At 45.7% G+C, this 26098-nt stretch overlaps 1 protein-coding gene and 2 long non-coding RNA genes across 3 annotated transcripts in view; 2 read left to right on the top strand and 1 right to left on the bottom strand.

Moving 5' to 3' along the window:
* Window positions 1-26098, top strand: part of LOC135369002 (uncharacterized) — a 117987-nt gene that overhangs the window by 70636 nt on the left and 21253 nt on the right. The window lies entirely within an intron of this gene.
* On the top strand, window positions 616-12186 carry LOC135369000 (uncharacterized). The gene is made up of 2 exons (XR_010414919.1): window positions 616-713; window positions 11641-12186. It is a non-coding gene; the product is annotated as an uncharacterized LOC135369000 (long non-coding RNA).
* LOC135368993 (nose resistant to fluoxetine protein 6-like) lies at window positions 2879-24171 on the bottom strand. The gene is made up of 15 exons (XM_064602586.1): window positions 23734-24171; window positions 19487-19695; window positions 17879-17999; window positions 17713-17800; window positions 16944-17044; window positions 16549-16725; window positions 15455-15548; window positions 14164-14265; window positions 12195-12360; window positions 9952-10034; window positions 9083-9205; window positions 8574-8694; window positions 7681-7867; window positions 7306-7448; window positions 2879-4372 (listed from the first exon to the last, which is right to left on the bottom strand). The coding sequence occupies exons 1-15, from the start codon at window positions 23981-23983 to the stop codon at window positions 4178-4180; spliced, it is 2160 nt and encodes a 719-aa protein (XP_064458656.1). The 5' UTR covers window positions 23984-24171; the 3' UTR covers window positions 2879-4177.

Here is a 26098-nt window from a genome sequence, read left to right as displayed (position 1 = left end):
CAACCGAAATTTGAACCACATCGCTGCAAAAGAACAATCCCTCGTTGTGAAGAGCGCTTCGAACGCCAGACTGTTTTGGGGACAACCAGGAAAGTTTCAAGGAAGGAAGGGTTGTCGTCGAAATGACGGTAAATGAGCTTTTGATTACTACCACGCGAGGAAAAGGCAGGCTTTTGAAGCAGAGTTGTAACCTTGAGCACTCATATCACGAAAGGAGTCTCTCATTGGCTACGAGGGAACGGAGTGTTCCGTGAAGGATTTGCGCTTCGCATACTTTGGTCTTCAAGTGGTTACGCCTTACGACCGAGGGAGAGAAAGACCAGGACAAGGTCTGATATTCGGAAGATATGGGTGATATTAATATGTTGTGTCATAACGCTTCGCATGTGAGACGGCGTGTTTTTAGACTTTGTTTTCGTGTAAAGGGTAGTAGTCATGCACCGCGTTCTTGAGTATTCCCGAGACCATCATGATAAACGTCATCCTGCATAGGTCCTGATATAGATATTCATGATGTAGATAGCTTATTACAGATGTGTAGACCATACTGATTTCAATGGTTCTAATGCTGTTGTGTATGCGTAATCCTGCGTATGTTATTCTGACGTTGGTCGTCTTCATTCGTGTGGTGGATCGTCCTGTGTGGGTCACCTGGTAACATGTCTGCTTCCATGGTGGCGGGTTCGAACCCAGCCGTGGACTTCAACAACTTGGTGAGTGTAACACATGTTTACGAATGTTAAAGAACTCTTTCGTTGACAAAATGAATCCATGAGCTGAAGGCATTGCTGACAATCATAACTGTACCGGGGCGTAATTACCGGGGCGTAAAACCAGCGTTGTACCCGTCACCGAGATATGGTACCGCCATTCCGATACTCCTTACTTGAGCAAAGAGTAGCGGAATACCGATAATTTTACTTTTCTTTTTAATGTAACGGAGCTCCTCTACGGTTACTAATATACTTCACCGGATTCTTTTTCTGGAAACACGAAGAAGTTGCATGAAAACTGCAAAATCGAAGTCTCGCGTGAATACTCCAGTTCTATTACGGAATTGGGAGAAGACAGTTTTGCAACAAAAGAGGCAGAATATATTTATTATATGGCTTGGACAATTTGGTTGACTTTTATCAATAGCTGGCGCTCAAACTTCTCGCCTGTCGTCCAGTCGGGCTTTCTTGTAAGCGTGTCTAGACTTCATTTGGAACTGTACCGACATTCGTCTGGAAAGTCTTCCGCAAAACCCAGGGAAAACCCCAGACAGCGCAGCCGGTGGTATAGGACCGCGCTAGATGGACCAATAAATAAAAGTAAGAAATATGACCAGTGAAGAAAAGGTTGAGGGCGCTATAAGCGTATCGGTATCGGTAACGATATGGATATCGCGGTTCCATAACTTTGTAACGGAAATACTTTCGCGATACTGATTTAGAAAAAAAGTATTACGACCCGCACTTCGATACCGGAAAGAGTATCGATAACGGTAATGGTGTTGCGTAAAACCATCGAATCATTAATTATTATATCACCATAATTATCAGCTCCGGAAGCATGCTGATAACGCTTGCTTAATATATATCAAGCAACTAAAAATCCGCGCTTTGCTATAATAATAATAATTATTTATTTTGAACGGTGCCCATCAACAACCGTGAGGTCTACCGGATACTAACTACTATGATACCCAACCCTACGGGCGGTGTTATTGACAGGAAGAAAATATTGCCCATTTGCTATTTCTTATTCTCACTTTTTTTTTTTTCTTCTTCTCCGTTTTGTTCTTTCCCAGGCATTTTCAGCTGTTTTGTATCGATGTCAGGGTCATTCCTGCAGACTGAGGGAGTGTCGCGAGGGCTGACCGCCCCCTTAAAAGTATTTTAAGCTCCTCTTTGATTCCCAGAGCCCTTACGAGGTAAAAACGCATATGGAGAAGAAAAAAAGACAAAGCCGAAAAAGGTATTGCAGTTTCTTTTTTTTTTTGACGGCGTCAGCTCTGTTCGGTTATTTTTCCTGCAGTAAACCATCATGGCGTCTGAGCAGATGCTTCAAATACTTGTTTAATGGCCATATACGCCTGGGGAAGAAACTCGAGAGAAAGAATAAGTGAAATATTTCGTGCTTGCTCTCTTTCTGGAAGAGGCCAAGTTACTTGCTTACGTGCATTTATACAATGACCGCTTCAATAGAGAGTTTTTAGAATAATGCAAATAGCGCTAAGGGCCCCCGATAAAATTGGGGGTCGTCACTGCAAATGTTCAGAATCCAATTTGTGCTTTGGAAGTGCACGCTAATTTTCGAAAATTGCGCTCTTACCCAAACAGGACCGAAAATGAACTTCCATCGCCCTCGCGAGATGTTGTGAGAGAGCAAGGAAAAAGAAATAAGACGATAATTGGGGCCAAAACATGCATATCTTTCAAATTAAATTAATTTTGTTCATTCGTTCATTCCTTTTGAATTGATAATTGTGGCTACCGCTTGATGGTGTTTCAAGCACAAGGTACTCGGGTTTTGGGTCGCGTTGGGGAAACCTTATTCTGAAACTCTCTCGCGTCGCCTTCGTTTGCGTCCGTCATACCACCCGTTAATTCGGTACGCTAGTATTGCGTCTCTTGCTTCGAAGCTCCCTAATTCTCACACGGATTTAGCGTAAAGTGTCGCGATTGAAAATTCCACCAGAAACTTCTGGTGGCCGAGCAAAAACTTTTTATGGTCCACCAGGGGGTCTGGTGGTCTGGTGGTCCAATATATTATAATAATTATAATATTATAATATAATATTATATTATATTAATGTGTCAAGCAAGATAATCGCGCTGCACACACCACACACACACACACACACACACACACACACACACACATTGACACCTCATCAAGTGCAAAAAGTAAATTTTATTTAAACACTTCGTAATTTATGCTACTAGCTCAAATCACGCAGCCTTGTTTCAGAATAGGAACTTTTATACAGAAGACATACTATTCGAAAACAAATATGACTGTGAAAAAGATCGCTAATATTTCATATGTACACAAAACGTGAAAAACGGCAGCTCCGGGCTTGCCATTATAGCAGTGAGCGGTGTCATCGGGGTTCGACTAGAAATGTACGGAGGAGGGTACGTTAAATATGTCCGATGAAATAAGTTTCGACTTCAGCGTCGCACAAGACATCCTCGAGAAAACCACGACAGTTAATGCACAGTGAGCAATTCGTGTGCACAACTTCCGAGGCTTTACAAATATGACGTGACCTGACTGCAAACAACGTTCAGTTGGTTTCAAGGCACCGCGAGGCAGCAGACAGACAGGTTACGTTGTCCGCGTAGATTAACAGATTGTTGCTTGTAAACCCAGCACAACAAGTTATACATGTGACAGGGAACTCTAAGTATTTTTAATTTGCAGGTAAAATTGCGGTAAAACGGGCTCGGGGCGACGTCCGGTGGGAAGTAATCCTTACTTTGTCGGGCAACAGTGATCTATGTTCCCGACTGGCTTGCAGCCAGTGACGACGACTCATGACGACTACGTGCCCGACTTCGTTTTTTTTTTTTTTTTAGACACAGTGTTATGCGCGTGCAATGTAGTTTTGCCGCCATGCTTGACGAGCAGCGCGCAGTAAGTGGTGACTTAGACACAGTGTTGCCTATAATTTTCAGATTTAATTTTCTAAAAAAACAAAAATCGCAGTTGGGACGAAAATCGTGAGGTAAGAGTACCGCGAGGGTTCAGGCTATCGAATAGTTAAATTATCTGAGATTGCTGCTCTGCTGCATTACAGTACCTTTAAAATCTTTTGACCTTTAAAGCCTAAGTACCCTTAACCTGGGTACCTTTAAAACCCAAGTACCTTTAAAATCTTTTCTCTACTACTGTACAGTACCTTCAGAATCTTTGACAACCTTGTTGAGACACCCTATGCACTGAAAGGCTGGGCCTCCTCTAATCCTCAGAAAATTACGCCAACGCTGTGGTAATTTTTTTTCTTTTCATTTTTTTTTGTTTTGTTTTTGTGCGAATGCTTGTCTGCACGTTTACTACGGCTCCACTTAATGCCGCATCAACGTCTAGCTCGTACATTTTGACGCCGCAGTACCCTAAAACGCGCATGAGATCACGAAGGGCTGACATACATCGAGAGCGGGGCTAATGACGTCAACGTCTTTTCCATTCAAAGACGAGATTTCTCGATGTGGTTGAAGTTGTCGTCTGCTGTCTTTGGCTTCTCGTCGAGGCGGGGTTTCTCGTCGTTCTTTCGCCGCTCAAAAATGAGTTTCTCCAGGAACATGGCTGGGGCCTCGCAGCACAGGTACAGCAGGTAGGCGAAGAACAATCCCATGCCGAGCACGCCGACGGCTGTCGTTACCTGCACGAATTTTTTTTTTTTTTCCTTTTTCTAGCTGTCGTGGAAGATGGTTGTAGGAATACGATACTCTAAAAGGGAACTTCACCGCATAGTACGCAGTGCGCAAACCGTTGCCACTAATGCTACACTCTTAAAAATGAACTTCACCGCATAGCACGCTCATAGCCAACCAACATCGCGGGTGATAGCGTTATCTGCCCTGATTTATTGAAAACGGGGGCGTACGCCCTTTTTGTGACACTTATGCTGTTCATAATTGTCACAAAAAAGGGGTACGCCCACCGTTTTCCACAAATCAGGGCAGATAACGATATCATCCGCGGTATTGGTTGACTATGAGCCTGCTATGCGGTGAAGCTCATTTTTAAGAGTGTACACTCTAAAACCAGAACTTCCCCGCATAGCACGTTGTGCGCCAACCATTGCCACGAATGATAGATTTATCGCTTCCGATTCGAAGAGAAAGGTGGGCGTACGCCTTTTTATGGCAATTCCGACATATGAAAATTGCCACAAAAAGGCGTACTCCCGCCTCACTCTTCGAATCAGAAGCGATAACCGTATCATTCTTGGTAATGGTTGGAGCACAGCATGCTATGCAGTGAAGTTCTGTTTTTAGAGTGTAGGGTTATCGCTTCTGATTCGATGAGAGAGGAGGCGTACGCCTTTTGTGTCAATTATCATATATCCAAACTGACACAAAAAGGCGTACGCCTCCCTCAGAGACTTCGAATCGGACGCGATAATCCTATCATTCGTGGCAGTGGTTGGTGCATAGCGTGCTATGCGGTGAAGTTCAGTTTTTAGAGTGTAGGGTTATCGCTCCTGAATCGAAGAGGGGGGGCGTACGCCTTTTTATGACAATTATCGTATACCCAAATTTAACACCAAAAGGGGTACGCCCCACTCACGCTTTCGATCAGAAGCGATAACCCTATCATTCGTGGCTATAGTTAGCGCACAACGTGCTATATGCCGGGAATTTTCGAGTCATGTATTTCTGTATTTGATGGAAAGAGAGAGATAACTGGGTACTTTAAAATTGTTGCATGGTTCCAAAACATTTATTGATGTATGGTTTAGCGCGAACTATACGCAAAATGCTTTTTTTCTTTTTCTCTCTTTCTCTCCTGCGAAATATTCTTGCTCACGAGACCGTGAATATGAGACAAGTTCTAAAAAAAGAGTGCAATGTTTATTTTTAATTGCAAGCATCGGCTCCGGTACTTGTAAGCTGATCAAGTCTCGTTGTTCAAGAACAAATATATCAATGCGACGCCGACACAGAGATAAAAGATGATTCTTTAGCCGTCAAGTCAAGTGCCCTGTAAAGTGAGCTTCTCCTAGTCGACCACTGCTTGTAGGTGAAACCCACTTTAACACGCGGAGTAGTTCACCTTTCCGCTAGATGCCACCGATATATAATAATAATAATAATAATAATAATTGGGAGCATATTTACGCGTAAGCTGAGTCAGCCTGTATTTATGAGGCGACATGCTGCACGTGCACTCTTAGAAATGAACTTCACCGCATAGCACGCCCCTAGCCAACCAACATCTAGAATGATATCGTTATCTGCCCCGATTTGTTGAAAACGGGGGGCGTACGCCTTTTTTGTGACGATTATGAACAGCATAAGTGTCACAGAAAAGGCGTACGCCTCCTGTTTTGAACAAATCGGGGCAGATAACGATATCATTCGAGACGATGGTTGGCTAGCAGCGTGCTATGCTGTGAATTTCATTTTTAAGAGTGTGCCACAGGCTAAGGCTGCGAATATTCGACCTCGGAAATTTCCGACAGACGACGCCGTAAGTAGTGTTTGCCTGCCCCACATTGCTACCCTTCTCAGCTGCACCCTTAAAAATGAACTTTACCACATAGCACACTCCTAGCCAACCATCATCCCGAATGACAACGTTCTAGCCCCTGATTTGTTGAAAACGAGAGGCGGAGCCTATTCTGTGCCGTGCATAATGACACAAAATAGGCTCCGCCTCCCGTTTACAACAAATCCGGGGCGAGAACGTTGTCACTCGGCATGATGGTTGGCTGGGAGCGTGCTATGCGGTGAAGTTCATTTTTAAGAGTGTGCCACAGGCTAAGGCTGCGAATATTCGACCTCGGAAATTTCCGACAGACGATGCCGTAAGTAGTGTTTGCCTGCCCCACATTGCTACCCTTCTCAGCTGCACCCTTAAAAATGAACCTCACTACATGGCACACTCCTAGCCAACCATCATCCCGAATGACAACGTTCTCGCCCCTGATTTGTTGAAAACGGGAGGCGGAGCCTATTCTGCACCACGCATAATGACACCAAATAGGCCCCGCTCCCGTTTACAACAAATCTGGGATGAGGACGTTGTCACTCGGCATGATGGATGGCTGACAGCGTGCTACGTGGTGCACTCTTAAAAATGAACTTCACCGCATAGCACCCTCCTAGCCAACCATAATCTCGAACGATATCGCTATCTGTCCTGATTTGTTGAAAACGGTAGGCGGAGCCTATTCTGTGTCGTGCATAATGACACAAAATAGGCTCCGCCTCCCGTTTACAACAAATCCGGGGCGAGAACGTTGTCACTCGGCATGATGGTTGGCTGGGAGCGTGCTATGTGGTGCACTCTTAAAAATGAACTTCACCGCATAGCACCCTCCTAGCCAACCATAATCTCGAACGATATCGCTATCTGTCCTGATTTGTTGAAAACGGGAAGCGTACGCCTTTTTCTGTGACAATTATGAACAGCATAAGTGTCACAAAAAGGCGTACAAATCAGGGCACATAACATATCGTTCGAGATGCTGGTTGGCTAAGAGCGTGGTGAAGTTCATTTTTAAGAGTGTGGGCAATGCGGCCACATTGAATCGTTACCCTCGTAGTCGTCTGGCGACGTAAATTCCCGAATTAACAAAATCCTTACCTGGAAGTATACATCGGCATTTTCTTGGGTCCTGAGTCTGCCCAGTCGCACCACGTAAAGAAAGTAGTGGGTCAGGTAAAGGCTGTAGGTAAGACGGCCTATTGGTATGAACAACTTCCAAGAGAGAAATTTGTTCACGATCCCTGAAACAAACAGAAATCGAACGCATCGGCGATTTATTTGTTCATTTTGAAAGAGGTTACACGGAACAAAGTGGCGCGGTCATTTCAGTCGCTCAAATATAATGCAAATAAAATGGGACCAAAAAGGGGTATCATGGCTTGGAAAATCTGTACAACCCGTATCGCTGTAGACATTTTCTTGAGTTAATTCAGTTTAATTTCGCTCGAAACAGGTTTACGGGACAGGGCTTACCTCCACACCCTGTTGCGCAAGCAAACATGGGCCAGCTCAGGCCCAGACTCCACAAGAGACGATGGAATCCTCCATAGAGGGCGTTCACGGTGTCATTGGGCAAGTTGCCCCGGTTCCATGGCAGTGTCACAAAAATGACGGCGAAGTTTAGGGTGAAGGATGCTATCCACAAGAAACCGCGCAATACCTGGGAGGAGAGAAAAGGGAATTGGAATCAAGGAAAGGCAACGGAATCTTTTTCGTTTCCGTTACCGCCTCCGTTTAGTGGCCCCTAGTCATTTCTGTTTCAGTTTCGGTTACCACCATTGTTGCTTCCGTTTCGGTTTCGGTTTTCAGTACCGCCCCCCACCTCCAGCTTTTTATTTTCCTTCTTTCTTTTCTTCCCCCCCCCCTCTCTATGTACTGTATAGAATTTATTTATATGCTCCAGTTTGATAGTTCATTTTAGTTTTAGTTCTTCAGTTAATTTTACTTTGCTCCATTGAAGTTGATTTCATAAATTTATCTACATGATACGATGAAGAATTGCAATAATTCGGGTCCTGCGGTACCCGAATTATTACCGTAAATTATAGTCGTTTCCGTTTCCGTTACTGTTCCTGCTACCTTTCCCTGATTGGAATAAAGGTAACAAAGCCTCCCCGCACATTGTGGGAGGGACGCCAGCGATGCGCGTCGCCCTGACGTCATAGCGGGGCGGAGTTTCCCGAAGCAGGGGCAATTCAGTACAGAATAATCAACAAAACTGCTGCTCTTTCGGACTGTGTTATTCTTTAAATGTTTCGATGAACGCTTTTATGATGAAGATGATGATTTTTCAGGGTGATAATTTGTAAGGGTTGACGAGTATTAGGGATAGCATTGAATATAGGCTTGAGAAATTTTTATCTTACCGGGTGTAGCGACACTCCCTTGTGCTTGGCTGCCATGTGCCCGACGATGAGGCCCAATACGTAGGTAGCCACGTGAGAGAATGGACGGTAGTAGACTGCACTCATCGTGTCTACTATACGCCTGTAAAATACACAATAATAGGTATACGTACACGGTGTAGTTGCTCATTGTCCAAAGAAACTGCTGTAGAACATCTTTGTTAGCCTTGCGTAACAACAGCAACAACGAGAACATGTGAACACAAACTCAATACTTTAGTTCAATAAAATGCTTCCAGGTGGCTACGGCGTCGAGACTTTTCTCTTACTATTTATTTTGCTATAATATTTATCAGCTATTAAAATAGCCGACTATAGGTATTACACGAAGTAATCTCCTTAGTGTCCCTTAATACCTCAGAGCACTGCCTCTTACTGACTTTCACTGACTGGAAGGTGATCCGCACGTGATCAATATGTGGCCATTATGATCCCGACCTTTGAAAAATGTTGTTTTCAATGAAACCTACCTTCCGTCTGTCGACCCGCTTGTGAAGGAATAGAAGTAATGCCACGTGTAGGTCTGAATGGTGGTGTACACGGAAAAGCCCAAGCCGACGAAGACGCTGAGAAGTAAGCCTATTTTGGGGAACCTGTAACATTACAATATTACTCTATTATATCACAAGAGCACAATATTATGCCCACACTGTAAACTGGAAAACACCCTTATGGGTGTAAATGGCTTGTCCTATAACTGACACCTCTTTTTACACCGTACATGGTCTGGAACACCCTTTTTAGAGGGTGTATTCCGTGTAAATCACCCCTGGAAAGGGCGCTTTTTTTTTTTTTGAAAATGCCCTCTCTTGCACCCTTTAAACACCCTTTTAAGAGGGTGTAAGATCGTTAAACACCCTCCTAAAAATGTGTATAAAGGGTGCAAAAGACGGCATTTTCAAGAAAAAGCACCCTTTCAAAGGGCGTTTTACACGGGATACACCCTCTAAAAAGGGTGTTTTAGACGATGTACGGTGTAAAAAGAGGAGTCAATTATAGGGCAAGCGATTTACACCCATAAGGGTGTTTTTCAGTTTACAGTGCATAGCGATAAACAAGCACGATGATGCAGAGGACAAGTGGTTTCCTCGGAGAACCTGATATTGACCCTGAAATTATGTCGCGTGGACAATATGTTTCTTTCTTTTTTCGTTCCTCTATAGAGTCGCCTGCAATCGGACCTCTCACGCGGTATGAACATTCCAAAGGGCCGTGCTGGGAGTAGCCCAGGCTGAACACTGATGACAGCGCGCATGAGAATGCGTGTATCCTCGTTTTTTTCTAGCATTAGATGAGAAAAAAAAACTGAGATAAAATAGAAATAAATTATCCAACTTACCAGGCCGTAAGCAGCAACAGTGGCAGACCTATCACGACCAGGATCTGTACGTCCACGTCCACGTACCATAAGTGTTGCATGCACTGAAATGGATGTACGAGTTTGACGTGATGCTCGGTAAAGCCTAGCTTCCATATTTTCAAAGCGCAGTGAAAGCTCGCTAGAGGACGCCGCATATGACACGTCCTGTCCGTGGCTGACGAATTTTCGGTGGGAAGAGGCTTGATTTGAAAATGATAATCAAGCCCGCTAGGTCGTTTCATGAACAAAGCAGTGTTTTGAGCGATGATAAGTGTCCTATCGTTGCTCCTATGGTACTCGGATCAAACCCGACCGTGTGCTGAGAATGTACACTTTGGTGAGACACCGCACTCTTAAAAATGAACTTCACCACATAGCACGCGCCTAGCCAACCATCATTCCGAATGACAACGTTCTCGCCCCTGATTTGTTGAAAACGGGAGGAGGAGCCTATTTTGTGCCGTGCATAATGGCACAAAATAGGCTCCTCCTCCCGTTTTCAACAAATCAGGGGCGAGAACGTTGTCATTCGGAATGACGGTTGGCTAGGCGCGTGCTATGTGGTGAAGTTCATTTTTAAGAGTGCGGGCACGTTAAACGGGCACTAAAATGCGAAAACAAGTTCACATCAGATTACGTTACACGGTATGTTAATTTCGTACTCGTTATCATAACTCAAAACTTTTGTTCCGTTACCGAGGTACAATCAAAATTATACCGGACTCTTTCTTGCTTCGGTACTAAGCCGTGTACGTCGTGCTCGCGCATCGGTGTTTTTAGTGTATACTGCTCGTGCACGCGCATGCCACGCCATGGAGCAGTCCCAGTGAAAAACATATAGCGAATTCGGGAGGTCATTTCGTAGCAAAATGGCCGAGCGCTCGGAAATTGCTAGGTCGGCGACCGAGCTGGATCACGTGACCGTTGCCACCCGAACATGATTGCTAGGAATCTAGCGATTTTAGGTACTTGGATCACGCTAGGGGCGTCGCGGTCGCAAGTCTTCGAGTTCTGTCGTCTGCTAAACCACGTGATTTCAACATGCGGGCCAATGAGGGCACTCGCCACCGTTGCAGTGCGGATATGACGACACCGGATACAGTTGAGCAATCTGCTGCTCGATCGTTTTGAGACCGGGCAAAAAAAGTGCTAGCTAGCAAATTCCGAGCGCTCGGAAAGCGCCACGCGAACATGCGAGATTTGCTTCATTTTGACCAAGCGAACTTGACTGCTCGAGATCTGGCAAAAAAAGTTGCTCCGAAACGACCACCCGAATTCGCCAATATAGTGCGCGTTGGGAAGCGGACTGGCGTCGCTGTCCGAAGGACGTGGAACATTCGTGAGAACCGTTGTGGGCTGTAATTCAGTGAATCGGTATTGAAAAAAATGCAGCAGTGCGCATCATGCCGCGCATATACGGAACACAACGATCTAACCCGTTCTAAATCCCCATGCCGACGATAGGTATTCTCGCGCGTCTCCTGCTGCCTCATTGGTTGCCGCTGGTTTTTGCCCCCTGCGGGGATACCATTCGTTGGCGCCAAAGACGGCTCTGTTTTCATTGCGTTTTCTTCCAAACTGTAACGCTGTGTGAACTAATTTTGCTTGCATTATACTAATTGAACTACAAACTTAATTCATTTGAGAGTATTTTTGTTTCCATTTTAGTGCCCCTTCAAGTAGCATCTTCACCCAACGTGCTCGGTGTACTCTGTCCCTATAGTACTCCGGTGCTTCTGCTAAACGGTCTTTCAGCGCCACGAGCCCGATACGCGCCCCGGCGAAGTTTCGAAGGTGGTCCATTGGTTTCCCGGCCTCCCCTTCCTGCACGCGTCACGGAGCTGCACGCGTCACGCGTCACTTCCTGCACGCGTCACGGAACTGGAGCAGCGCTTGCGCGCTTTGACCTGCAAGCTGGAGTGTGAGAGTTTGTAGCGGTCAGCACCACCGCAGTCACTATATGAAACCGCTACTTAACCCACCGCACACTACGCACGCTAAATACGGAGTGCCGTGTGCTGAGGCTTCAGTGCACGTTACTGAAACCTTAAATAGGTAAAATGGATCCAGGACCATAAAGGACCATAACCAGGACCACAAAGGACCACGGCCTTTATGGTCGCAGTGTTCTTGCGATATCAAATGATGCTAGATGCACTGATAAGTGATACAGGTACGTTGTGACAGTGAGCAATAAAAGAAGAGTGAACTTGTCCACATACCACATCATACAATGGATAAAAGTTGGATGCGAGGGACACATGCATCCACCAGTTTTCCTTGCAGTGCGAAAGCTGTCCGGCGAACATTTCACTGTCCGTGGGGCCGTCCATGAGAAGAGGAACCAGCATGGCCACCAGAATAATAGCGAACACTGCAGGCATTAATCTGCGAGAGCGAAATAACACACTGGTCAATTACACGAGCACGCTCCCTTGAGGTATCGTCGCGGATGCACATGAATAATGTATCTGTCCCTCGTCCAGTCTGCCAGCTGATGGTAACAGGCTGCTCGTGGGTATGTCGCGATATCCTCTATACCGCTATACCAAAATCATAAATTGTAAAACCCGAGCTTATACCTGCGACGTTTGAGAATGACCGTGTTTCAAAAGCAGGGACATCACTGAGCAAAGTGCCAACTGCGAATGTTTTCGATGTTAACGGAGATCGTTTTAGTGAATAAAATGCACATTTTAGCTAAGGTTCCGCATTTCGGTTTTAATCGAAAAACACCGAATACAGAGGGACATTCGAGGAGCGATGAAAGAGAGAAATTGCTGCACATGCCTAGCAAGTTGTTGATGCAGGTCAGAAAACCATACGGAAATACGATGGTTGTTGTTGTTGCTGTTTGTACGGCTGCGTTAGACGCGCAGCACTGAAATTACGTTGTGATTTCTATTCGCCGATAACTGTCGGGTAAACCATGTACACGCGGGGAAAAACATCGAAGAACGCCGATCTCGTGAAAATCAATAAACACCGAAAAAAAAAAAAGAGGCGAATCCGCCCAACAATAAAAACCGAAAGCGCGGTACCCTAATTGTAGCGACAGTTAGGGGAAGACGCGCTAGATCAACACAAAACAGAAGAACGACGTTGCTCCATGAGAGGCAAACCTGAGCGATGCCCAAAACACGTAACACCAACAACAATAATAAATGAAGGAGAAGTGATGATGACATTGGATGTTTCCCCGTGGTATAGCCACGGGACCCGTAAACACAACGCAACACGAAGGCTCAAAACAAAGGTTTACGTGTTTTGCCCATCGCTCAGGCTTGCCGATCATGGAGTTTGTCCAGCAGCTATAGCCTGCATCTACGCCATTCTAAATAGAGCGACGTTGGTTAGCTTATGGTCACCAGAGACCTTATATTGGTATATCCTGCAGTGAGACCAAGGTTAGTTCAAGTTTCTTGGCTACAGTTCCCCCTCGTGTTATAGGCTGTGCCAGCATTAGACTGTGCCGATTTGGTATACTTTGAACATGTGCATTCTCAACTGTGGGGTATCGGGATACCGCCCTGCTCGTGGCGGTTTCTGCATCGGCGGGCCAAGTTCGTAAGGACCACATGCATTGAAGTGTCAGTAGAAAACATGGGTAAGACAACAGGCAGTGAAACGCCATTTCATCAGCCTTAGCGTGGCCTACTGGAGCTTCTCGATGCTAATGACTCCGAGGGAAGGTGGAAGCGCTATTGGTTCGTTTGGGTGGTACGGGCCAAGAGTGGTCAGGCTATAGGAACCAGCTCCCGTGGCTCAGTGGTTAGCGTGCTGGCCATGTCACGTCGAGACTGGGAGGTACCCGGGTTCTACCGGGAGGTACCCGGGTACGCCGGCTGTGCTGTCTGGGGTTTTTCCTGGGTTTTCCTCAGACGCTTTCAGACATATGTCGGCACAGTTCCCTTAGAAGTCGGCCCAGGACGCACATTCCCCCAGGGCGTGAGTCGTGACGTTGCCCACGTGAGGCCGACAACGGCAAGCCCTATCACCACCACCACCATCAGGCTATAGAAAGACTTTACTCGCTACTGTTAATAGCACTGTGCCGTGCGAGGTTGTGCCAGGGATTTCCAGCCGACCTTCGAGACAGTTATGGGAACACTTTCCTCGAAGTCGGTCCAAGACGCAATACCGCCAGCACAGGTTTTGTACAGATTAGAAATGGCACTTCGTCTGTCTTACCTCAGATAACGCTGAAAGACTCGACTGATGTAGACGAATATGACGTTTCGCTTGATGATCTGTGCTCGATGTGGTGCGGCAGCGAAGGCCATGACGAACCCACTGCGGTACGACAGAGTCACGTGACTTAGATGGACATCGACGGTGAGATACCATCATGCACACTACACCCATAGATCTTCGTATTGCGTACATGCTTAAAATGTCAGACTGAGACTGTTCGTACTGCGTCCTATTAAAAGTGCGAAAGTAACAACAGCCGATGAGATTGCGCTATCCGTGTGTTGTCGTCGTCCGTTGTTATTTTAAGAGTTTTTAATAGGACTTGGCTTCTTTGTTTTATCTTTTAATCGATGCACGCCTGTGTACGCCCCTGTTGTTGCTGCCATTCTGGTCATGCGTTCTGTAATCACGGTGCTAGTATAGGGCTGTTGTAGCAAAGTTTGCGCAGCGCCATTTCGGGCCCAAGCGGCCACGGATCCAAACAGTAAGGACCAGCGGGTTCTGCGTGGTGTTTCAAGCGGGCATGCGTCAAGGAGAGTTAGAAAACCTGTAGGAAATCCACAGAAAAAGCGGTGCATCTTGCCAAGTGCGAACAACTCGAGTCCATGCACTTGAAACTACCACGTCGTCTGCTGAACTACCGCGCGTTGCAAATTTTGATGCGCTGACGTTGCTGCTCACTCGCGCCACCTTTCCCACAGAAACAGGTCTATGTGTCATTCACGAATTCTATGGTTTCAGCAAATCTTTTCCAAAGTTAAAGGAACTTTTTTAAAAAGTCATACAAACAGCCCTTTATAAGACTATTTTAGAAATTAGCTAATTGGTCGTGCCTAACTATATCAGTACAATGAAACAATTGCCGTATGCGCAGTGAAACATCGCCTCACTCACTCACTCACAATGAAAATATATTCGGAACTATGGTACACGACTGCTAAGTGCTAACAACAGCATTTAGTTTCATTCGGGTAAGGGCGCCGTCTTTTTTCTATAAATCAGAGTTGTGACACCCTGTATTCGTGTAAGTTGACGACTGAAGCATCACCACATGAGCATTGGGCAGCTGCTTCGGCATTATTATTAAACACTGTCTAGCTCTGGTATCTCGAAGTTGCGTCCATTCATTGAGTTTTGGCTTGTTATTCCATTATCACACACATATATAAATACATATGCACATATTGCGATATCAGCAACCTGGCTAACTAAAAAAAAAAAAAATATTGCATTTGTGCATGCATATGCCTACATCGCTTGCGTGACAGAAGTGTTACGGTTTTCTCACCTCATGTAAAGGAAGGTAGACACGCTCAGGAAAGCATTGACGATGAACTGGAACATGACACCCTCTGTCATACGTGCTAGTTCATTCAAGGTATCTGGAAAGCAACGCCAGCTGTTATCGGCAGTTCACGATGGGATATTCTTTTGGACATTCCTGAACTAACTGTTCCTCATAGAAACCATGAAAGCCACATGGGATATATCTAGAGTCGCCACGATGGCTACACAACAGTTACAGCCCGCTCCACACTCTCAAAAATGAGGGGGGGGGGGGTTATGGCAGGATCGTCTCGTCGTTGTTGGCCACACAGAAGTGGGCGTCGTCACGACTATAGCCAAAGAAGAAGTAAAAAGAAAGACGGATGGAGGATAGAGGATGAAGGGTGGAGGTGCGTAGAGGGTGCGTGAGTTCGTCGGGGAGAGCAAAGTGTTAGATGGGTCGTTGAGCAAGACCCGCCTCTTAAAAAAATGAACTTCACCTCATAGCACAGTCTTAGCCAACCATCATCTCGAATGATACCGTTATCTGCCCTGATTTGTTGAAAACGGGAGGCCTTTTTGTGACACTTTTGCTGTTCATAGTTGTCACAAAAAGGGCGTACGCCTCCCGTTTTCAACACATCAGGGCAGATAACGATATCATTCGAGGTGATGGTTGGCTAGAAGCGTGCTATGCGGTGAAGTTCATTTTTAAGAGGGTAATGTGTAAGCGTAATGTGAGAAAAAGTGTTTTAAGTGTAATGTGAGAAAAAGTGTTTTAAGTGTAATGTGAGAAAAGGGATGCCGCGGCTGTGCGGGCGTCTGGAGTCTGGGCGGCACCTTTCTCCTCAGCGCGAGGCATCCTCTCTCACTCCTCCTGTTAGTGAATGACGTCATACTGACGTATATTGACGTCATAATGACGTTGGCGGTTTCAAACTTGGTTTATTTCATATCTACGTACTTTTCGGACGAAAAAATTAGATAAGTGCATTGTGGTCGGATGTCGGACATAGTGGTATTTGTTTCAGAGATGGGTTAACTGGATGCGACTGTCCCTTTAAGTAAGCTTTCTTCGAAATATTATAGACATCCGCGTCTACGACAAGGACTTACGAAATATCTCGACTTTCGTGACGATGTAAGCGTGACCGAGGACCACCCATGAGGCCATCAGGAACTTAATCCCGGAAATGAAGCGGAGAGGTTCGTTTTCCAGACGACATTTCGTCCTGAGGAGGCGACGAGTGTTCCGTAGGGCGGAGAACCACAGCAGTATCTCGACAGGAAGGCCTACGGTGTGAAATAAAAATCAATCAATCAATCAATTTATTCTACTCCCAAAAGTCCCATACAGGCGTTATATGGGAGGAGTGGGTTACGGGAAGTGAGGAAAAAAATAGGATCTAATTATCGCAACATCAAACTCAGAATACGCAATGAAAAGGCGTAAGACATCGACGAACGAAAAAACAACAACAACAAATACATAATAATAAGAAGAGACTTACCGTACGTAGCGTTCTTTTCGTTGGCAGCATTGCGCAATGGTAACAGCCATTCTACCAAGGACGCTATCAGAACCACGGAGACCAGAGCACTGAGGATGACGCTGGAAAGTTGTCAGAAACAAAAACCGAATAGGTTAAGTTGCGTTGGAAATGAACTGACAGAAGACGAAAGCAGGGAAGTTTTACAATGGGCATGACGTTTTTGGGCGCTCCGAACCGTAGTCTGTAGCGCCATCTGTGGTCGTGTAGCCGGATTTTTTCCGTACACAGGCATGTATCACTTACACTGCGGCTCTGAAAAATCGCGGCGCTAATGATTTCCACAAAAGAGATGACGCGTTCCCGCTGCAGCGGTAAGGCAGGGAACACGACCGTCCAGCAAGGGCTTTCTGCACATTAGGAGCGAGTTGGTGCTGCCGTCGCCCGGCTAAACTTTAGTGCAACAGGGCCGTACCCAACCATTTTGGAGACCCACTAAAATAAGGGTACGTCGCTGCGTATGTTCAGAACCCGAAGAAGAACCCGGCTGTGTAGTCTTGAGGTTTTCCCTGGGTTTTCCGAAGGCTTTCCAGACGAATGTCGGCGCGGTAGCCCCGGAAGTCGGCCCAGGACGCACACTAACCCCCCCTGTCCCCGATTCCTTCCTGCTGTCCTCTCTCCATCTGTCCACGTCTGTACGATACTCAGTTGTTCCGCGGTGCTAACACAAGAGCACACACACACACTGACACACAAACAAACAGGAGCAAAAGTTTTATAACAAACTTACATGGCGGCCACTTGGTGAGGTTCGACGGGCTTCGGATCATTTGTCCTGCACAGTTCAACGCTGGTGTTGACACCGTACGGGCGAACGACTGCGCAAAGGTTTGTTTCAATTAAAATCTATAGCCTTCTTCGTCGAGTGAAGGAAAAAATATGGTCTGGGTTCTTACTGGATGAGACGAGGAAATTTCCCTCCTCTGCGGAGCAAGTGGAGGGGATGCAGAATCCAGTCCGGATGCTAAGCCTTTGTGCAGCAGCGTAACTTGTTGCATTCTCTATGTTTCGGCGACCCTGCAAGATTTACGGAGGAATGCTGGAGAGAGAGTTCAAGTGTGGAAGGAACAGAATTGTCTATTGCTTCAAAATGAAGGACCTGTCGATGTCATCGTACAGGCACCGTAAAGCAGCAGACAGACGGTTAATGTCATATAACTCATAATAATAATAATTGGGTGTTTACGTCGCGAGACAACTGAGATCATGAGCGACGCCACAGCGGTCGGTCTGTGGATTGCTTTTGCCCACCTGAGGGTTTTTTAACGTGCGATGAAAGCTCACCACACGGGACCCCGTATTTAACGTCCCTCGCGGAAGACGGCCTGTCTAAGCAACTTGTACCCTGCCACCAAGTTGCTGGCGTCCTCGGTCGGGTTCGAACCCGCGATCTCGGGATCAGAAGGCGAACACGCTACCGACTGAGCCACCGAGGCCGGTCTATAACTCATAATGCCTCTCTCCTTAGGATTTCTATGGTTAATGTCATAGACGGTTAATGTGATAGAACTCTCATATACGTTAATGTCATAGACTGTTAATGTCATAATGCCTCTCTCCTTATGATTTCCATGGTTAATGTTGACGGTGTAGATTAACAGATTGTTGCTTGTAGACCCAGCATAACGAGCTATACAAGTGACAGGGAACGCTAAATATTTTTAATTTCCGAGTAAAATAGCAGTAAAATGGCTCGGGGCGACATCTGGTGGAAAATAATGCCCAATTTGTCGAGCAACAGTGATCAATGTTCCCGACTGACTTGTTGCTCGTGATGGCTACGTAGCCGACACGTAGCAAGCTTCTTTTGCCTTAGGCACGCCATCTAGTTAGAGAAAGCCTGCTTACTCGTCGACGTGACGTAACAACTAAGAGTCAGCCAATCAGGATCGTGTTTTCAACGGTGGTACCCAATCACGAACGTGCTTCCAGCAGCCATGGAGCCGAACTACCGTCGTCTGCGTGTAGTGATTAAACGTCCCCGCCTACTAAATGGGAAAACTTTAAAATAAAGAGCCAAACGGTCCCGTATCTTTCTCAAGACTGATTTCCTGGAAAGCGTGTTGCACTTTTTGTCTACAGATTCGGGTTTACAGGTTCCAAGTTAGTTGCAATCATTTGCGAGTTCTTGAACTCGCAGGACGGCGAATCGCGGTAGCAGACGATTTCTGATCTAGGTGGCGTTGCCTATGTTCCCACTTGGCTCGCTGCTCCTGACGGCTACGTAGCCGACTTTTGTTTTGCAACACAGTGTTATGCGCATGCAAGGCAGTTTTACGTCCGTACTTGACCAGCAATGCGACAGTTTGGTAGTGTACTTCGACGCAGTGTTGCAGGCAATATTCAGTATACATTTTTCTATAAAACTATGAGCGCAATCGGGACAACAATCGTGGGGGTACTGAGGGTACTGCGGCCATCGAATAGATATTTTTTTTTTTAGATTGCAGCTTTACTGCTTTAGAGTACCTTTAGCGTTTAGAACATGCACGGAAGGGTCTTACCGTCATCTCTCCGATCTCTTGGAACTTCCTAATAAGTTTCACAAAGTCGTCTCTGGGGGGATCAGTGAAGAGGGTGCAGTACTTTCCCTTGAAGCTGACGGCGCCTTCAGAAGTGAAGAACCTTGTGTTCAGGCACTGCTCGTAGCCACCGAAGTTCACGAAGTTGTTCTCAAACATGTTGCTTGGAATGAGACCGTTGGATAACACCACTGTCAAGGAGAGATAAGCGAAGGGTCAACAGCTTGCCAGACGTGCACTCTTAAAAATGAACTTCACCGCATAGCACGCTCCTAGCCAACCACCATTTCGAATGATATCGTTATCTGCTCTGATTTGTTGAAAACGGGAGGCGTACGCCTTTTTCGTGACGCTTATGCTGTTCATAATTGTCGCAAAAATGGCGCACGCCTACCGTTTTCAACTAATCACGATAACGACTAATCAGATAACTCATAAACAACAAATAACTAATACAACTAATCAGATAACGATATCATTCGAAATGATGATTGGCTAGGACCGTGCTATGCGGTGAAGTTCATTTTTAAGAGTGTGCTCTGCTGCAGATATAGAATTTACGTAGAAGAAAAAGACACGGAGGAGACATCAAAGTGTAGTGGTAGAATCTGTGACTGGAAATCAAAGGGTTCGACCCCCATTGCTGGTGACCTTTCATCAGGAAAGGAGAGTCCTTTGACATTGTACAAGTGGCGGCAGGAGCCTTACCATCCGATAATCGCTACGTTCTCTGACACCATTTCTCAGGGGAACATTTATGATTCAAGGCAGGAAAATGGCTAGACGGGCTGCTTGAGGTCTATGTAAATGTACTCCAAATTGTTACATGTCGATGCTCGGACAGCATATAGTTTAAAAAGCACGAACAATTCTTTTCTCTCGCCCTAGGATAATTATAATAATTGTTACGAGGGAGATTTGAACTCAGATAATTGACTATGATTCATTCCCATTAGTCGAACTCAAAGAATCTCATAGACTAAAATTCGTCCATTCCTAGAATAACAGCCTCTGAAACTGACGCGGGATTCACTTCATGCTTTGAATACTTAAGTCCACGTGTACGCGACGTTTCTTGTCGTCTTTTTCGTCATCTTTTATTTTTTGTTACCTCTTGGGACGTGTTTTTACCATTTCGTTGCCTGTGCGCCCTGTGGCCCTGTCTTCCCCCTTTTTTCTTTTTTTATGAACTGCGTTATCATATTGATCTTACCAGCCATTCCTGCCATATTTTCTTACTAGTATTCTTATTCGGCGGCTTTCGAAAGCGATAGATTGGCCGCACGTGTTAAAGAGAGGGACGACGACCGAGGTCGAGCACGTTTCATTAAACAGGATTCGCTTGCATCTTCTGTCTGCCCCTTTCCGAACGGTGTACGTGCCCTTCCGATCACGGTCAACTCGCCCCGCGAAAGCACCATGTCTGGGTGTTTCCCCGGGTTTTCCTCGGACACATTAAGAAAACTGTTGGCAACGTTCGCTCTGAAGTCGGCCCAGTGCGCACACTCTTACAACAGAGCTTCACCACGTAGCACGCTCCTATATAGCCTATATAGCTCCTATATACATATAGATTTGTTCAAAAGGGAGTCGTACGCCTTTTTGTGACACGTATGAAGAAATGTTCGTTGTCACAAAAAGGCGTGCGCCTCGCGCATTCCACAAATCAGGAGTGATAACGATATCACTCTGGTGCAGTGGTTGACCTCCACCGGGCTATGTGGTGGAAGTTCCGTTTCAAGGGTGCACAATCTCCTCCCGACCAACATGTCAGCCATATTTGCAGGTAAATGGTTCGGGAAAAATAAACGACATTCCCGCCACAACCACCACGGCCAGCACAGGGTCACTTCAGTAATTCAGTGGCTCTAGGTCAGTCGAGGGATTTTCCTTGCAAAACTTGGAAATATCAAGGCTGAAACCAAAAATAAATATATTGTTGTTGTAATGCACATGTTACGCATCGACCGACCGGTGTTGCCCACGGTTGCCTGGGTTTAATAATGAATTGAGTGATCCAATGGTCATTCATTAAAATAATAGATACATTAATGTTCAGTGTGGCTTTCGATTTCTCGTCTCGAAGCTGTATTGTCAGACCTGGTCTTGTCACTCTTGTGTTCGCTCGCAACGAGAAGTCCCTGAGCTGTCTATGTCGCGACCTGCTGGTGGATACCACCGTGGTAGAGAGGGAACATGTCGCTTCTTCTCCCTCTGAAGTTCACAGGAACTCAGTGCTCAGTTCCGGGACAAGCAACAACTGTAAAGGTTATCTTTGAGCGCGTTGGACATCTGCGGAACTATATACAAAACGTGCGCCTGTATACAAAACATCGCGATTCATCAGAGCAAAGATCCATTACAGGCGTTGCGGAAGCGAACGGTCAGTTAACCACGCGGACCGCTGGCAAAAACACATCCAAACCTGGCAGGTGTTCTCTGTCATTAGCATGATTTGGCCTGATGCATAAAAAACAGGTGGGACTCAGTGATGCATGTTTATATTGTGAGGCTTCCTCTTGGGACCTGACTGGGATGGATGGTTGCTCTTCCTCAAGGTTAAGGTCGCACTCATTGCGTTTAGGTCTTCAAACGACGACAAGGTCCACTGGAATAATGTATTTCTGGGGGAAATACATGTGGTCAAGTATCAAATGTGACATATAGAGGCGAACAGTGACAATATTTTTGTTGTTCTGTGTTGACACCGCGAATCAGCTGCCAGCTATGAGTGGTGTATACAGGTGGACAGAGTGAGAGAGGACTGAAGGAAGGAATGGGAGACTAGAAGGGGAGTCAGGGAGAAACGTGCCGACATCCGTCTGGAGAGTCTACCGATGAACACCACATAAAAGCTAAGGCAGAACCTTCTGCTGGTGGGATTCGATCCCCTTCACCACTCAGTCTTATAGCGTCATCCTGGAGCTAGGGGATGCTGGGGATCAGCGAGGAAATGCTGTACCCGATCGGCCACGACAGTGGTACACTGTCAACTGGAAAACACCCTTATGGGTGTAAATGGCTTGTCCTATAACTGACACCTCTTTTTACACCATATGGTCTGGAACACCCTTTTTAGAGGGTGTATTCTGCGTAAAACACCCTTTGAAAGGGTGCTTTTCCTTGAAAATGCCTTCTTTTGCACCCTTTATACACCCTTTTAGGAGGGTGTACAAGTGTTAAACACCCTCCTAAAAGGGTGTATAAAGGGTGCAAAAGACGGCATTTTCAAGGAAAGCACTCTTTCAAAGGGTGTTTCACAGAGAATACACCCTCTAAAAAGTGTGTTCCAGACCATATGGTGTAAAAAGAGGTGTCACTTATAGGACAAGCCATTTACGCCCATAAGGGTGTTTTTCAGTTTACAGTGTACATAGGTACCCGAGCGGCACAATGCAAAAGATGTATATTATGTAGTTGCGGTGGGTAGCCCTCCATTCTTACTCGCATTCTACGAACATTGAAGTTTCACGCAGGCCTAATAGTGAAAGTATTATTGCCATATCTACAGAAATGAAACGAAACATTTCCGCGAGAGCAAAATCGTACTTACACGAACTGTAACTCTCTCTTTGAAGTCATTACCCGCACCTTACACTTCACCACTCACTATTTCACACATTATTGCGTGTCTTATTTATCCTTCACATCTATTACGCCCGTTGGAATTTATAATTTTACACCATCTTTCCTTCTCAAACTTTCCCTATAGTGGTGCAAATACCTTATAAAATACGTTGCTAGCTCATGTTCACGTCTTGCTGTATCGGAAACGTCCCTCGACAGTAAATACTTGCTCGAATTACTTTTTCAAAGAAAGAAATATATTTGCCTAATATTTCCGTTTTCTATTCAAAACACCTTTTTGTGTTACATTTAATTATACAGATCCGCCGGCTATACCCCTAATAATACCGCAACACACTTAGAAGGGTGTATTAGCATAGAAGGACGAACACAATACAAGTCTCACAATGCCCAGTTGCATACTTCAATTGAATATTGGCAATTGAAGATAAGGCACCAGTAGCGGAAATCGGAGGATGTGGGTTCGAATCCCGCTGCTAATGCCTTTTGTTCAGCTGCCATTATTCAATTGAGGTACACTCAAAAGCAACGCACGAATATTTACGATCGATGTAACAGCGAAAAGTAGATTCACAACGAGGAACCTAAAATGTGGAATTAATCTAAGAACGTATAGAGTAGACTGAGAACGATGAACTTACTCTTGAGGGATGATACATCCTTCTGCCGTAGTCCCAAGAACACTTTCAGCAGACTGTTAGAACATGCCGGTGACAATTCACTGCTTCCCGTTAACTCCGACACCAACGGTAAGAACTTCCTGATGAGCAGTTGATTGATGTCTTTCAGATCCTCTTCCAAATCCCTGCGCGGTTCATCTTCTTCGACGTTGGCGCGGGTACCTCCAAGAGGTACCGCACAAATAACAAACACCAAGAAAAGGATCCTCATGTTTCGCAAAAAAGCCGGTGCGGTTTGTGTGTGTGCGTGTGCCGCGTGTTATATCACACGGGCCAATGTTACACTGGAGGGAGGGGAAACCGTATTAATGGCTACATAAATCGCGAAAGAATTCTGAGGATGAGGATGGTATAGGAGGAGGGGGAGAAGGGAGGGGAACTTTTACGGACAAGAAATTACGCGCCTTTCGTGTAAGACGGTGCGACCTTGAAGGGACGGATGGACGGACGTTTCGGACGTAAGAGGGGAACATGCCGAGGAGGGGGAAGGGTGGAATGATGACGGACAAGAGCTGGGAAGAACCGGCTGTTGGGAAAAGTGGTTCCGGCCGAAATAGATGGGCTGTTTCGTCACCGGGTGGCCCCCCCACTCATTCACGAGGTACAGGATATATGGAGTGTCACGCTCACGGGGGTAATTTGGTGCAGCTTATTGGTGAGGTGCGACTTTCGGAGGTGAAAGTTCGTTGAACCGTTTCGTGCAGAGTATATATGGAGCAAAGCCGTGGTTAATGCGCGTGTTGTGTTTCTGGTACACTCTTAGAAATGATGGTGGTGGTGGTGGTGATGGCGAAAGGGCTCTTAGAAATGAACTTCCCCGCATAGCACGCTCCTAGCCAACCATGATCTCGAATGATATCGTTATCTGCCGGGATTTGTTGAAAACGGGAGGCGTACGCCTTTTTTGTGACAATTATGAACAGAATAAGTGTCACAAAAAAGGCGTACGGCCCCCGTTTTCAACAAATCAGGGCAGGTAACGATATCATTCGAGATTACGGTTGGCTAGGAGCTTGCTATGCGGTGAAGTTCATTTTTAAGAGTGTAGTGTTGAGTTGTGTGTAAGCTCAACTATCCAATTGGGGGTATATGTAGGCAGACAAATATGGAGATAGTTGGGGCTCCAGCAGCCGAGGAGTCGGATACTCCGAATCACAAGAAAAAGAACGTAAAGAAATAAGTTCAAATGCTTAGATGGTTCTGTTGCTACGAGAGTGAAATTAAACTTTAAATATTAGAAGAGGGTAGATAGCTTGCACGAAAACACAAAGACGAGTTTATTAACACGAATTAGGGAAGGGGAGTCGACATTTCGACATTCAGCGCTGTCTTCAAGATGACAATGTCCGACAACGTGTCCTGTTGAAGGCAGCGCTGACTGCCGAAACGTCGGCTCGCCTTCCCTAATTAGTGTTAATAAACTCCCCTTTGTGTTTTCCTGTAAGCTTTCTGTGAATTTGTAGTTTTCAAAGTTCTATGAAAGCAAGTAAATATGTACGTATTCCGTGTGTGTAAGCGTGTGTGTAATAATTTTTCTTTCTTCTTTCATTTAGGGGATCTTTGTGGGAGTAGCAGAATTCGTCAGGTGACGAATTCAATATTTTTTTTTTCTATAATCAAACTTAAACTCAAAACGAAATAACCATACACGAGGAAAGTATATAGAACAGACAGATATGTCGTCTGCAGTCGATGCGTCACCTGCCGGTAATAATAAAAAAGTAATTGCAGTAGATTTTACTCGTAAGGTGTGTCAGCTTATTAGCCTGGCGACACGCTGCACGTGCTGCAGTGTGTCACTGCGGATAAATTCGATCACCTGTTTTTGTGTTTGTGTGTGTGTGTTTCCTTCTTTCTTTTGTTTTTGTTTTTTTACGTGCGCCGGAAATCTCCGACACGGCGGCGCTAGAAGAACAATTACCTCCCCCACATTGATACCGCATGCAGTGCCACTGATCACTGATGTCGGAAAAGGAAAAAAAAAAAACTTTCTTGTCAATGAAAAAATGGCTAGGAAGCAAGCGAGCTGGTGAAGATGATGCATAATGTAAAACCCCGAGACTAGGGAACACGAGCTTGTGTCTGTCCTTTCGTGTTCCCTAGTCTCGGGGTTTTACATTATGCATCTTCTGTCTTGTTATTCACGTCTTCGTGTAAACACGCTCTGCAACGCACACTCTTTACAATACCTATATCCAACAAAGTAAACGCAGCTTCTTTATTTTCACGTTAGCGCCACGAAGCAACTGCGACTATGAGCTGCATAGTGAAGTGGAGAAAGACAGCAAGAAGGAGTGAGGGACAGGGGGGAGTTAGTCTGCGTCCT

Source organism: Ornithodoros turicata, chromosome 9 (genome assembly GCF_037126465.1).
Source record: "Ornithodoros turicata isolate Travis chromosome 9, ASM3712646v1, whole genome shotgun sequence".
Classification (NCBI taxonomy): Eukaryota; Metazoa; Arthropoda; class Arachnida; order Ixodida; family Argasidae; genus Ornithodoros; species Ornithodoros turicata.
This window is presented reverse-complemented; position numbering and strand designations above follow the sequence as displayed.